This window comes from Sinocyclocheilus rhinocerous, unplaced genomic scaffold, assembly GCF_001515625.1.
Source record: "Sinocyclocheilus rhinocerous isolate Xijiao unplaced genomic scaffold, SAMN03320098_v1.1 scaffold818, whole genome shotgun sequence".
In the NCBI taxonomy this organism is placed as follows: Eukaryota; Metazoa; Chordata; class Actinopteri; order Cypriniformes; family Cyprinidae; genus Sinocyclocheilus; species Sinocyclocheilus rhinocerous.
Genome location: NW_015664989.1, coordinates 276,860 through 291,296, shown reverse-complemented (window position 1 = coordinate 291,296; position 14,437 = coordinate 276,860). Strand labels below are relative to the sequence as shown.

The 14,437-nt window shown below is 38.3% G+C and overlaps 1 protein-coding gene across 2 annotated transcripts in view; it reads left to right on the top strand.

Moving 5' to 3' along the window:
• fgfrl1a (fibroblast growth factor receptor like 1a) overlaps positions 1-14,437 on the top strand; it is a 70,796-nt gene that overhangs the window by 27,706 nt on the left and 28,653 nt on the right. For both annotated transcript variants that reach the window (XM_016541429.1, XM_016541430.1), the window contains exon 3: positions 3,662-3,934. In XM_016541429.1, coding sequence (XP_016396915.1) covers positions 3,662-3,934 — 273 coding nt within the window. The remainder of the gene's footprint in view (positions 1-3,661; positions 3,935-14,437) is intronic.

Sequence of the window (14,437 nt, the reverse complement as noted above, 5' to 3'; positions counted from 1 at the left end):
CCAAAATGGTCCCACACTATCGACAGGCATTTCTCTGGTGGAAATAAAGCTTTGCTGTTTGGTCCCTCTGTCACAGTTCATCTAATGCAGCCTCCGTGCCTCTGATAAGCACGTCATTTTAGGAGGATGAGGACTGTTTCCTGAACCAGTAGCCTAATGCGTCTGTGGCAGAAAGGCTGTTTCTATAAAGTGGGGCAGTTCCAACTTTGCATGTACAGTCTGGCGCTTCTGACTCACAGCCTGTAAGTAGGGCTGGGTATCGTTCAAAAATTTTCGATACCGATACCGATACCTTGACTTCGATACCGGTTCCTGAACGATACTTTTTTCGATACCAATTTTATGAAATCAATTTTAACAAGATTACATTATCTAAAAAAAAAACTTTGGTTTGAACTGATTTGCTGAAATCAAAACAGGGACGATAATAGGTGAGTGCCAGCCAATGAGATTGTCGTTTGCGCATTAGTTCCGCCCACTACCGGAGAAACCGGCAGTTCTTAAAAGCTGAAGAATTCCAAAGGAACGCTGTTAATTTGACAGGAAAATACAACAAAGAATATAGTTTACATGTAGCGCATCAATTCTCTCTCTCTCTCTCTCTCTCTCTCTCTCTCTGAGTGTGTGAAACAAAGCGACGATCAAAAACTAAACTAAAATTAATTCATCTTTGAGAGCAAGGGGGCCTCCTGGTGTTTCGGGGGCCCTACGCAGCTTGCGTACTTTGCATATAGGGAGGATCGGCACTGGCTAAACTTATACTTATCCTCCAACTCACACACAGGTGAGTAAAATCTGAGAATTTATTAGCCATTGGCTAATATTAGACATCATTTAGTCGCCCAGAGTGAAGATTTAGTCACATATGCGAGTGATTTACTCGCAATGTAGAGGGTTGCCCCTGAATTCTCAACTATCCAATCCACCTAACATGCACTTGAGGCCTCAGGATGTCTAAAATGATTTAAAATAAGGTTTAAAATAAGATAAATTATAATAATAGTAGAAATAGAGCAGGATATGTAGTATTTTAATCAATCACCTCAACTGTTTTTGTCTTTGGCGAAACAGGGTTTACGTGGTCTTGAAAAGCCAGGATATATGGTGAAGATTAATTTTAAAACTTTGTTTTTGATTTCTAGACCTGGAAAAGTAATATAAATTGGTTACAAAGAGTAAAAACAATACATTCTTAAAACATCTGGAATCCTGAAAGACAATTATTTTAATTGTGTTAGTTGCTTGTTGCAATCTGTGGACTCTCTCTTTATGCACATTATTTTGGTAAAGGTTTTACACCAGATGCCCTTCCTGACACAACCCAGCACAGAGAGGACACTAACTCAAGCAACAGTTTTTGGACTCATGCAACCAGGGACTTTCTTGCTGTGATGCAACAGTGCTACACACTGTGCCACCGTGCCAATCTAAGGAATAAACTAGTCAAGTTGAATGCATACAAAAACATTATTCATCACAAATAGATGTGCATCATTACAAAAACTTTACGTTTTGTAACAGTTGAGTAAAAAATACTTAAAACAGTAATACATTGTAAATACGATTATCTCAGCCATATTTGAGGCCATTATAAAATAGCAGATATATACACCAGTTGCACATCAGTGATCACTTGCGTTACTATTGCGGCAAGTTGCAACCTTAAACAACTTTCGGTTATACCACGTCTACACAATACCTGCTAATTTTGATCCTCATATTAACCTGACGTATGGCTTCAGACGACGTCCTAATGGTTTTTTCAAACTCATCCTCTGTCATTCAGAGGATCTCTTTCATCAGATTGAGGATTTAATTTGTTGAGATGGATTTGGAAATGATTAAGTGTTGGACGGACGTCTGACAATGAGATAAAACAGCCTTTCCTCTTCATTTATCCGAGTGATGGCTGCAATTACGGGCATGGTGTTTTGTTTTTTTTTGGGGGGAAAAAGATCTAAAGTGTAATATCCTTCATGCGTATGACTGCATGTGGAAATCTGTTTCTCAAATTTTTCACCACAAGATCTTCTTAAGCCCTGCTTTGTGGCAGCTAAATGAATCCAATCTGGCATTAGCCTTACGTAAACAGCTATTAGAGTGACTCACACAGCCTTGAGAGGAACGAGCACGGACAGTATTTGCAGACACTGACCTTTTTAACCTCGGAGGAGCCACCAACTGAGGAGCATACAAACAATGCAGTCCAGTAGCAGAGTATGCCAGCAAAACATGGCTGGCTGACAGGGGACTGCGGTTACAATTTCCCCACAGACATAAACAGTGACACTATCAATTTCCTGCATTGGGTCTTTTAACGAGAGCAAGCAGGGCTGTGCGTGGGCAGGGGGAAGCCTCGCTCTGCTCAGCCAGGCCAAGACTCTTGAAAGCTTCGTCTCATCTCTTGAAAAGCAAATGATTCAGTTGAATGCACTGAAGCTTTCGTTTTACTTCAGTGCAACAGCCAGCATACAAGACTCCAGCACAGGATGGAAAAGAGGATTTTTAGAATAGAAAAGCTTAATGCAAGTATGAAACTTTTGTATGAGACTTTTTTCCCTATTTTGAAATGGCTTCTTGAACAAGAAGAAAGTAGAGTGACACTTGATTGTAGAAAGTGCTGTTGTTTGCTATTTTTTCGATCATTTCATGTGAATGACAGGATGAGGAGGAATTGTCCATTTTGATTTCATGGTCACTTTCAAATCTTATCGAGCATAAGTGTGGGTAATCTTACTACATTTTCACACAAGAGGTTTTGATGTGCATTTACCCTTAAGTTCGGTTGGTTTGTTTAGAGTATAGTGTGTCTGAAGGTGCGCAATGAAGAACCACTTGAATCAAAAAAAGAAAGGTTTGGGTTCATGTGAACACAATCTGACAATGAACTTTTGATTTTGTGTTAAATGATCCTCTTTTTGACATTTATGTCCTTTCTTCATGCCAAAAGGGCCCAAGTTTTGTCTGTACATTGTACCTACTGATGAAGTGAGGGTGAATTCTGATTTCTGAAAATTTAATGAAATATATATACAGAGTTCTGGCATGAAACTCTAGATGGCGCAGTCCGATAGGTCTAACTCAATCTGAACTAATGACATCATTATCACATGGCACAGCTGATTGGTTCTCTCCTGTATCGGTAGCCAATGAGCTCGCTGCTCAACATTCAAATATATATGATTAGTGCTTGCCGTAGCAGTTGCAGCTTGCTTCAGAAACACTCCAACTTCCCCAGCTCCACCTGTATAGATCTGCTACAAGGTGATTCATGTATGCTATATGGGGGGTTATTTCATGTATGTTATATTTGCAGCAGCAATATTTCTTACATGCTCACAGCAGCATGTTATGTATGTATTGGCAGTAGCAAGTCTCGGTACTTGCTCTGCCGCAGCGTAGCAGATCTATTCTGCCAAGATCAAATACATTAACATTGTCATGTTCATTACCATGCCAATCCCTCCGAGAGTTGTCATGACAGAAATATATATATATATATAAAGAATTGAGCTGCTGGAGCTGGACACTGGTAGTCAAATCAAACTACCAGTTTACCATGGTCAAAATCAATTGACCATGTGTAGAAAAACAGCATTTTCATGTATTTTCAGACAGCGCTCTATAATGACAATTATTATCATCATCTTGTTCTCTGTAGGTCCTCCACGTGTAGCAGAGAAGGTAGCTCACCGTCAGACGGTCAGAATTGGACGCACCATGAAACTTCAGTGTCCTGTAGAGGGCGATCCACCACCCCTCATCATGTGGACCAAAGACGGACGAAACATCCACAGTGGTTGGATGCGCTTCAAGGTCCTTCAGCAAGCTCTCCGTATCAAAGAGGTGGAGACAGAGGATGCTGGGACATTCATTTGTAAAGCCACCAATGGTTTTGGCAGCGTCAACATTAACTACACCCTCATCGTCATTGGTAAGTTATACAAAACCTCTCAAGATAGCAGTTTATTTTGACTACAGTGAGTCGCGTACACTAATAATTGCTTGGAGAACTTCTGCCTAGTTCACAATACATGTTCTTAACCTTGTTCTAATGTTACTGAGAGTATTCTAAATGAGTGACCACATGCTTAAACTTAGTAACATGCATAAAACCTGCCAAAAGCTCTCCATATATGGGCTTTTCGCACAACCTTTACAGCCCTTCGTCACTCTCAGCAAGCATATGTTGCTCTTTAAAAATGCACGGCAAGATCCTCAAGCAATGCTAAGTGTGCAAAACTAGTTCAAACACAATAAACACCTTTTATACTGACCCAGATTACAGACCTTTCATTAGCCAGCTGTAAATACACGTATCTACATCAGGTCCGGTTCCAGTATCAAACCACTGAGGGTGGAAGCTTTGCAGTGTGTACGTGACCATTGGTCCTCTAAGCACGAAACCAAAAGTTTTATACAAATTAAAAATGGAATTTATGTAGCCTAGAAAGCACACAAATGAGCACTCCCTTTTTATTCACTCAGCACTAGGGTTGTGACGGTGAGGAAATTTTCCCACCGGTTAATCGACGTGTGACAACACAGATAATACCGGTATCACTGTAATGTGGAACCAATTAAATAAGAAACAAATGTTTAAAAAAACTTTCAAAATCACCTTAGATAAACGGCAAAACTCAACAGGCTTTTCAAAATGAAAACCAGGCGCTTTTGCATCTCGTTTCGAAACTAAATCATCCGCGATTGTCTTGTCTGTCTCACCTCACTCTTCTTATCAGTCAGCTCAACTCACTCTCCTCACTGGAGAAATGAAATCTGATCTGTGATGCGACTGTCGTTTGGCACGCTGCATTGAGCAGCCGCGTTCAGTTTTTAATTGTAGTGTCTGTTCTTTTACTGAACTAAATTATTTTTATTACTACAAAAAATCTAAACGACGGTGGGGGTCGGTGACGCGGTGGGCAAGTGACGTAACCGGTGTTGCGGCTTGACACCGGTATCACCGTCAGCACCGTCTATCGCGGCAAGCCTACTCAGCACTGGACAAAAACTCCGGCCTCTGATGCCTTTGATTGGCCATTGTGTACAAAAAATCAACACAGTATGTATGTGAATGGCTACATTGCTTAACTCTGCAAAAACATGTTGTAAATAGAAACAAGAGCACAAGCACAAATATGCACTGGAGCGTCTTCCAAATGTTTTTCACCAGTATACTGTTATTACAGCTGAGGGTGTTCATGCTTTTATGTAAATAAGACTTATTGTCTCCTAAACTAAATTATTTTTAATATATTGTTTTGTAGCATCCTTGGTCAAAGCATTGACAGTGCACAAAACCTACAAACAACCAGAAACGGCCTAAAATATGTTGGTTTCTTTTTGTAAAAATATTAAATAGACTATACTATCACTCACAGCCTCATTTTTAAATAAAATTTGACATCTGTAGCCATGAACAGCAACTTCTTTTGTTGACTTGAGCCAACCAGAAATGGCCAAATCAAAATGAGCAGAAGGATCCTTAAAATACTTAATCCACAACTCTGTGAACATTTTGGGATTTCGATGGCCTTTTCTCAGACCTGCCGTCCAGTACTTGGACCTTTGTTCTACTGTGTGTAAAGTTTAGAGGGCTGAATGAGCGCGCTGGCCACTCGCCAAGTTAATCAGGGCCTAATTTGGCCACGTTCCAAATAGTGATCCGTCTACTTGCATGAGGAGGGGCTCTGGGCCAGTCTTGTGATCTCACCACGTACATTCATCAGAGATGGTACACCGACAAAACGGCAAGCCACCGCCATAACTTCTAAATGCCCAGCAGTGTTCAACATCTGCCTTGTGCGTGTAGTCACCTTAAACTTCAAGGATGATAATGTTAACCAGTGGGGTAATTTGGGACTGCAAAAGCATCCATCTAAAGCAATGCCAAGTCTAAATGGAGGCCCTGGTGGAGTGCCTATTTCAGGGCGAGTTTTATATTAGCTGGTCTAAGTTAATGATCCTTTTATTTGCCTCTCAGATGAGCCCTATGTAATGCAAGACAATGGAGCTAAATTAGAGGAATTGAGAACATCCCCAGCGGTGAATGGACTGTTTGTTTTGTAGCATACAGTGGGTCATTAGTGATCCTGACCCCTGCATGTGCATCTGTTAGTGTGGCGGCTGCATACGGTAAACCTGTTTCTTTCTGTTGAAGCGTGTGTATCCCAGTCTCCCTACTCATAACTGGGGAGTAGAAAATCATTTTTCTTTGCCCTGTTAATTATTGTATTTCCTGTTGAAGGACAATGTATAATGTTTGTCAAAGTGTGCGTGCTCATTTATAATCTCAGATTTAATATCTGACTGATATATAAAAACAAAGTAAAGCTGATTCTAAATCAGCCTTTTCACTACTGCACAACAAAATGACAATGCAAACAAACTTTTCTCTTCTACAGTAATTCTTTGTCTGGCTTGTCAATGAAAGTAAAATCCACTTTGTGCATTCATATGATTTAATGGAAAATGCAACCAAGCACATATCCATGTTTTGGATATTGTCACTCTCTTTATGTGACATATTTAATACCATGTATATATATATATATATATAAATATATAAAAAAAATTTTTTTTTAATTCAGAATGCACACTCAGTCTCACTGCAAGATGACCAATACCATACCAATACCAATAATAAACAAATCAGAGTCTGCCTCACAATTTCGGACAGCACAATGGGACAGCATAAAAAAATAAAATAAAGAGTTGAGAAATGTCAAATTCACACTCAGTTTCACTGCAAATGCTAAATTCTTTACTGAGTAGGTTAATGGAGTTTTCATGAAATTGTAGCTGTTTTAGAATATTCAAGGAAAATAAATAATAAATAAATATACTGCATGAAATCTACCCATTCCCTCCCCACTCTAGCTGAAAATCAAGAGTAAACATCATGAAACATGCGAGGAGAATTGAAGCAGGCAATATGAGAATAAGAAAACAAGCGTGTATAAAAAGTCTTCTCATAATTAAGCATGAATGAGAAGTTGCTTTGCAGCTGAAGGCAATAAGCGAACCCCTGAACTTTGGGCGGGTAGGGAGGGGGGCGGCAGTGGCAGCTGCCAAGATGACCTCAGTTGAGCAGCTGCACCCACTGTGCTGGGACGCCCAAGATGTGCCAGGACGGCTTTGATGCACCGCAACCGTCTCCACCATGCTGTTTAGTCAGGGCCCTTGAACTTGGACTTGTTTGTTAATCTTTCTGCTGGCACATCCCACCTTCAACGTAATTCAAGCCGTGCCAGTGGAGGCCGAGGTGTAGTTTGATAGGTGTTAGCTACGTTGTTTTGTAGTGTTTTGGAAAGCCTAGATTTTCTTTTATAGTGTGCGAATACAGATAATAAAATATCGAAAAAGTCTTTGTCATGATTCTAAGAAAGGTCGACACCAAAATGTTTTACTGATTTCTCTGGGCTGGTATTGTATTTAGAATAAAACATTTTTATATTCGTACATGATTTGCTTTGGCTTTTAAAGATAATTCCCCTAGTGGAATCCTTTTATAGGATGTCATAACATCTGCGTTATGCTCTTTATATGGTGTTCCATTTAGTAAAATAAAGCGATCTACACAGTTAAGTACATTCTTGTTTCCTTCTGTGGAGTAACTTTAAATGTGGGGATTTTAAGCGATGTATTCATTTCTCAAGATGTGGTTATAATAATTAGTCCAGACCATCTGAACTTTTTTGTATTTTATATTTGCACGCTTGGATTCAGTGATGAATATTGACACATTTTTCTTATTACGGCTGCCTTTTTACCCTGCCAATTAATCTGTCTCATACTGTGTTTCATTTGTATAAATATTTTCACAGTTTTCCTTTCCATGTTTTTATATTTCATGGCACCAGAGCATGTTTCTACACAGAAGCCAAAGGACAAAAAAAAAAAAAAGCATTGCCGATATTTTTTTCCTATTTATTTTATTTTTTTCGCTTGGCTTGCTTTCCATTGTCTCCTTTTTTACTTCAACAACAACTCACAAGGCAATTTCTGAAACCACTAATGTATCCTCCACTTCCAGATCCTGTTCTGTTAGTTAATGGATCTAAACCTTAAAAACACTCAAGTGGCATGTGTACGCAAAGCATGTTAAATTAAGACAGATCTAAGATTGGATCCTCCCATGTGTACACATTTCCATGTAGTGTCAAATCTTAAACTTTTGGAGTTGGAGCTGTGGTGTAGTGGTTACATGTTGAGTCACAGTGCTCATGTGGTTAAATCCAGTAGCAACTTTTCTGATCTTGTTTTCTTTCGTCTGTCAATTGTCTTACTAAGTACCGTATTGGCCCGAATATAAGACGACCCTGATTATAAGACGACCCCCCCTTTTTCAGATGTACCTTTTGGAAAAAGGCTTTTTAAAAACCAAATCTTGTTTTTTCTCAGTAAAACACATTTTGTCTTCAATTATTTTCATATTGCATATTTTTCTTATTTTAATTTTTGTTCACATAGTGACGTAGGTATGTTGGGGCGTGTTAGAATGAGCCGTTTTAGGTAGGCGTGGTTGACTCTTAACTTTTATAAAGAATATCTCTTTGGATTTGAGACTTTAGTCTTTGCAACTTTACAGATCTTCTTTATGCACCAAGAGCTTGTAGCACTCCAAAGAGAAAGGAAAACTTGAAATCGCATCATATAACCCCTTTAAATTATTTTACTATGCAGTTATTAAGGTTTACAATCATTTTAAAGACATTTGATTTGAGGTATCATTCATGTCCGCAGCACGTGTGGTGCTAGATGGGTTACAGACCAAATGTAATCACAAAGAGCATTGTGTTGCTATTCCAAATCTAACCGTTATCTTCATCTCAGCCCTGGTATCCTAACATCAGGTCCAGTCATCTGTTATCTGGGCTCTTTTTTTTTTTCTGTCCTGTGTGGCTCTGTGATCAAATGTCCCTGTGAGGACAGGAGACCTGTTGATAGGACTCATTAGTGGCTTTGCCCTTCCTCAACCCAGATGGGAAAGACATTACTGTCCATTTATCATGGGCCGCTCTGGCTTTAAGCTGCTCTCTCTTCTTACAGACTCAAAGCATGTTCCCAGTCCGCTGGGTCTGCTATGTTGCTTTTTACTCCCTGGATGCCTACTCCTACTCATTCACTGCCATCTCCTCTCCTTATTTATTAGCTTTTTTTTGCTAACATTTCTATTATTGCACCAGATGCGTCATTGGCAGAGATAATGAGAAGAAAGGTGGCTCTCAGAGTGTCCAGCGGAAGCAAGGAGTGATGGAAAGGGAAAAGAACGATTGAAAGAACAGATTTCATATTTTGTTTCAGTTCTCTGTGCCCGATTGTTGTGATTGTTGGCCCTCACCTGCATAAACTGACTATCGCAAGAAAAACAAAATGATCGAGATTAGATTTACCGTCCGTTTGAAATGACAGTGCCGACATGATTGTGGAATTGAGACATGTAGGAAGCTGTTGGGAAGTGCCTGGTGATTTATAGCGATTTGTGGAGTTTGCTCGGGCCCTAGAAGCTGCTGTTCAGCCAACATCTGGTAATGATCGCTGTGCAGGAAAACTTGAGCTTGAGATATCTACTGATCTCTACGCAGGGTTTCCCTCTGGACTTCAAGAGGCCCTACTCTACTGAAACGCATGAACGGAGAATTACACACAAAATGATTTCGAATTGTCCGTTTTGACGAGTATTCACTTAAACACATTTGATTACGTCTTAAGTGAACGTAAACAGTAGGGAGAACGTGTATCAATACATTGCATCCATTGCAGCTGTGTATTTGGTTTTAAAGGGACAGCAGCTTAATTTAGTTGCTGTCCGAGTCATTGATGTTAATCAAGCAACAAATGAAAGACAGAAAATCACTCACTGCTCTTGACTGAAAAACTTTAGCAGTAAAATCTTATGATATTTAGTCGACTAAAACTAGACTAAAACTAAAAACAATTCAGATGACTAAAATATGACTAAAACTAAATGGCATTTTAGTCAAAAGACTATGACTAAAACTAAATCAAAATTTGCTGTCAAAATTAACACTGATTCAAATAAAAGGCATAAGAATAAACAAGATGGCAGTGCTGGCATTTATTTTGCAGGTGTATTTTATCAGTAGAGAATCATTTTTTATGTCGCTGATGGCATTTTCATGTGGCATCATATACCTGCATCTCGGGAGGGGAAAAAAGTTGAAAATTTCCAAGGTGGAGTTATCAAGGCCGCCCTACTTAAGTGCCAATCTATTGCTGTTTTCCAGTAAATTCCAGAAGCTGAAAATTGTCTTTCCAAGAAGAAAAAAACAATGATTATTCCTGGTATTTTTTGCTTTTTCTTTGGTGAACATTCTGAACAGAAAAACTTTGAAAGCCACTGGAAGCATTGTTAATCTTTCAAATTCACATTCGCGACATGCCCAACATTGATGATTGTTTTAAAGAATAAAAGATATGTTTTAAAGATTTAGGGTAGGTATGATTTTTTTTTTTTTTTATAATTTTTTTATTCATCAACAATACATAAAATTGGTCAAGTTAAAGTAAAGACATTTATAATGTTACAAAAGATTTCTATTTCAAATAAATGTTGTTCTTTCGAAATTTCTATTCATCCAAGATTCCTGAAAAAAAAAAAGGAACCTAGTTTCAAAAAAAAAAAAAATCAGCTTTGCCATCACTGGTTAAATTGAAGCCAGGACTTCAATATTAAAATATGTATTTTTGTGCATTATTTCAAAGTAAATCAGATGACTGTTTTTAAAATAAACTGCTTTCTGAGCTGTGTAGTCAGTGAGCCACCACTTGCACTGTAATCTGTGTTCTCCATCCATTAATCATGACGGAAGTGTCAGATTCCACAGCTGTCTTGAGGATAAATGAAAGAAAACAGATCTGATAGCATCCTTCATAAGAGTCCATCTGAAAGAACTTATTAAATATTGAATGAAATTCAAAGATCCAGAAGGCATGTATCTGGTTTCATCAGTTTAAATGAGAAATCTGTGTCTCATCCTCAAACACCCGTCTCAAAGAACGTAGCTGTGTTCTAGTTCTCAGCAGCAGGTATCTCCCAGATTAGATTTGTGTGACACTTCAGTAATATCTTAAGTCTCAGTTACTCTTCTGACAAATTTGATTTACCGGTTTGACTGATATATGATTTTTTTTTACGGTACTGCTTCCAAATTTTTGTAAAATAATAGCAAAGACTGAATGTCCATCTTATAACTAAGCATGCTATGTGTGAATTATGGCCAAGGGATTGCTGAGAGCTTGAGAAGGAAAAGACAGATGGTTTCAGGAAGTGTTTTTCCATTAATTTTCTTGGTATTTCAAAATATTTTTCAATAAAGGGTTGTACTGTAGGTCTTAAATCAAATTATATACATTCCTAAAAAAAAAAAAGGAACCTAGTTTAAAAAAAAAAAAAAATCAGCTTTGCCATCACTGGTTAAATTGAAGCCAGGACTTCAATATTAAAATATGTATTTTTGTGCATTATTTCAAAGTAAATCAGATGACTGTTTTTAAAATAAACTGCTTTCTGAGCTGTGTAGTCAGTGAGCCACCACTTGCACTGTAATCTGTGTTCTCCATCCATTAATCATGACGGAAGTGTCAGATTCCACAGCTGTCTTGAGGATAAATGAAAGAAAACAGATCTGATAGCATCCTTCATAAGAGTCCATCTGAAAGAACTTATTAAATATTGAATGAAATTCAAAGATCCAGAAGGCATGTATCTGGTTTCATCAGTTTAAATGAGAAATCTGTGTCTCATCCTCAAACACTCGTCTCAAAGAACGTAGCTGTGTTCTAGTTCTCAGCAGCAGGTATCTCCCAGATTAGATTTGTGTGACACTTCAGTAATATCTTAAGTCTCAGTTACTCTTCTGACAAATTTGATTTACCGGTTTGACTGATATATGATTTTTTTTTACGGTACTGCTTCCAAATTTTTGTAAAATAATAGCAAAGACTGAATGTCCATCTTATAACTAAGCATGCTATGTGTGAATTATGGCCAAGGGATTGCTGAGAGCTTGAGAAGGAAAAGACAGATGGTTTCAGGAAGTGTTTTTCCATTAATTTTCTTGGTATTTCAAAATATTTTTCAATAAAGGGTTGTACTGTAGGTCTTAAATCAAATTATATACATTACAACAAATCAATCAAAGCAAAATGTATTTCAATACTAAAAAAGATAAAGGATTTGTAAGAGAATGAATGAACTTCTCATTCCATAAAACCTTACTGGATTTGATGGAATCAATCTTTTTAATATGATTTCTTGTCAGAGGGAGGCAGCATTTTTTAGTTTGTCTGTTTGTTTGTTTGTTTGTTTGTTTTGTTTCTTTTTATGCTTTAACATTCCCTGTCCCATACTTAGTTTGACAGTATACTACTTTAAAGAATTTGGCATTTAAACAATTATTTTACTGTATTTTTGAAATTCGGTTGGCTTAAACAGAAGCACACACAATCACTTTACATTTTTCCAGCTCATGCTAGTTCTGGGGTTGAAATGTTATCACAAAAAAATCAATTTCTCTATGGAGATTTTGAATGGAGGTTTTACTTCCAGAAGTCTGCCATTACGGTATATAGCTGTTATTTCACGGGGGAACCGTGTGTAATCGAAATGAGGAGTTTTTGTCTGCCAAACCCCTTAGGTGTAAAATTTACCCCTGTTAGTACTCCGTGAGAAGTTGATATTTCAATCATTTAACAACACATTCACATATTCATGGTTTTCTGCAGTTTCCTCTCAAACCCTGTTTGGGAAACCCTGTTCTAAACCAAAGTAGAAACTAAGCAGGTTTTTCTTGTACTCCGCTTAGTCTGAATAGTCATGTGACCACTGGCACCATGACCCATCCAAGTGACATGCATGGCAAAATAAGGTGGATCAAGCCCTTAGAAGAGCAGCTGGAGTGGAGTTGAAGCCGCACATTCCCTTATACGTGCCCAACACTGTTTTCTTCAAGATGAAAAACAGGCTTTGTTGTAATGGCAGTCATGGTTCAAAGGAGAGAGAGAATGAAAAATAGTGTCTTATGAAAACATAGAGGAAAGAAAAATCTGCTGTTCAAATTTCAAGTCTGTGAATTTACAACAAAGATACAGATTGAGTTGAGTCTGGGTTGTTACAATGTGATACAAAACATCTCTTTCTTTGATCGTGGTTTATAGGATGTGTTTATCATAACCAAACATAAGTAGCCTTTCAAACCACCCCAATAAAAAAAAAATCAGAGGAAGAGATTATCTTGAATTTGCCCACAAAAGAACCTTGTATAAAACACTGCTACACACTTATCCACAATAATTGGCCTTGCATCAGTATTTCTTTCAAAGCGAGATAAATTTGTTGTTGAACCCTCAACTCTCTTTATAGTCACAGCCGCACCGCAAGTCAAGCAAATCCTCCTCCTTCTCATTGTTTGTGAACAATTCCTCCGGAAATAGGGCTCAGGAAATAAAGATGCCATTTTAAACATACGATTATGAAAACATGGTGCCTGTCCCGTTACAGGTGGGGGTGAGCTTGGGTTTCAAAGGCACTAGGGGTAGGGAGACGCTCAAAGAGCCGAAAAAAGGAAAAACACAAACAAAACTTTGAAGCAGTCAGTCCGGTTGAATGCACGAGGCCTGGGATTACGTTTCATTCCCCCCTGTTTATGAAAGTCCTGCAAAGGCAGGCAAGTCTAACGGGGCCTCCATCCAGCCTGCACGGGGGTTCTGCATCGCTTCACCTTCTGTGGAAGACAGACACCAGAAAGAGAAAGAAAGAGGAGGTGCATTCCGATTTGCAGGGTTGAGAATTCATGAGACGCGCCTCAAATAGGTGTGCCAGATATATGAGTCACATAAGAGAGATGATGGACTCCAAGGAGTCGTAGATGAGGAATCTCAGATGAAGAGGAACCCTTGGATGAATAATAAATAATGGAGTCAAATGAGTTTTGCAACGTTTTGACACGATTTAAAAACATGCTGAATATATTGTTCTCAACTCATTTAGTACTAAATGGTGCTTCTATGATGTATTAATTCAGTAATAAAAATTGACTATTTAAAAAAAAAATTTAATTAATAATTGATTACGATAACTATAGTTCTGTCATGACAACTCTCGGAGGGATTGGCATGGTAATGTACATGACAATGTTAATGTATTTGGTCTTGGCGGAATAGATCTGCTACGCTGCTGCTGTGGCAGAGCAAGTACCAAGACTTGCTACTGCCAATACATCCACAACATGCTGCTGTGAGCATGTAAGAAATATTGCTGCTGCAAATATAACATACATGAAATAACCATGTGAACCGCATGTATTAATAATATATTAAAAAAATAAAAAATAAAAGTGACGTGACGTGTGGCAAAGTATGGTGACCCATACTTGGAATTAGTGCTCTGCATTTAACCCATTCAAGTGCG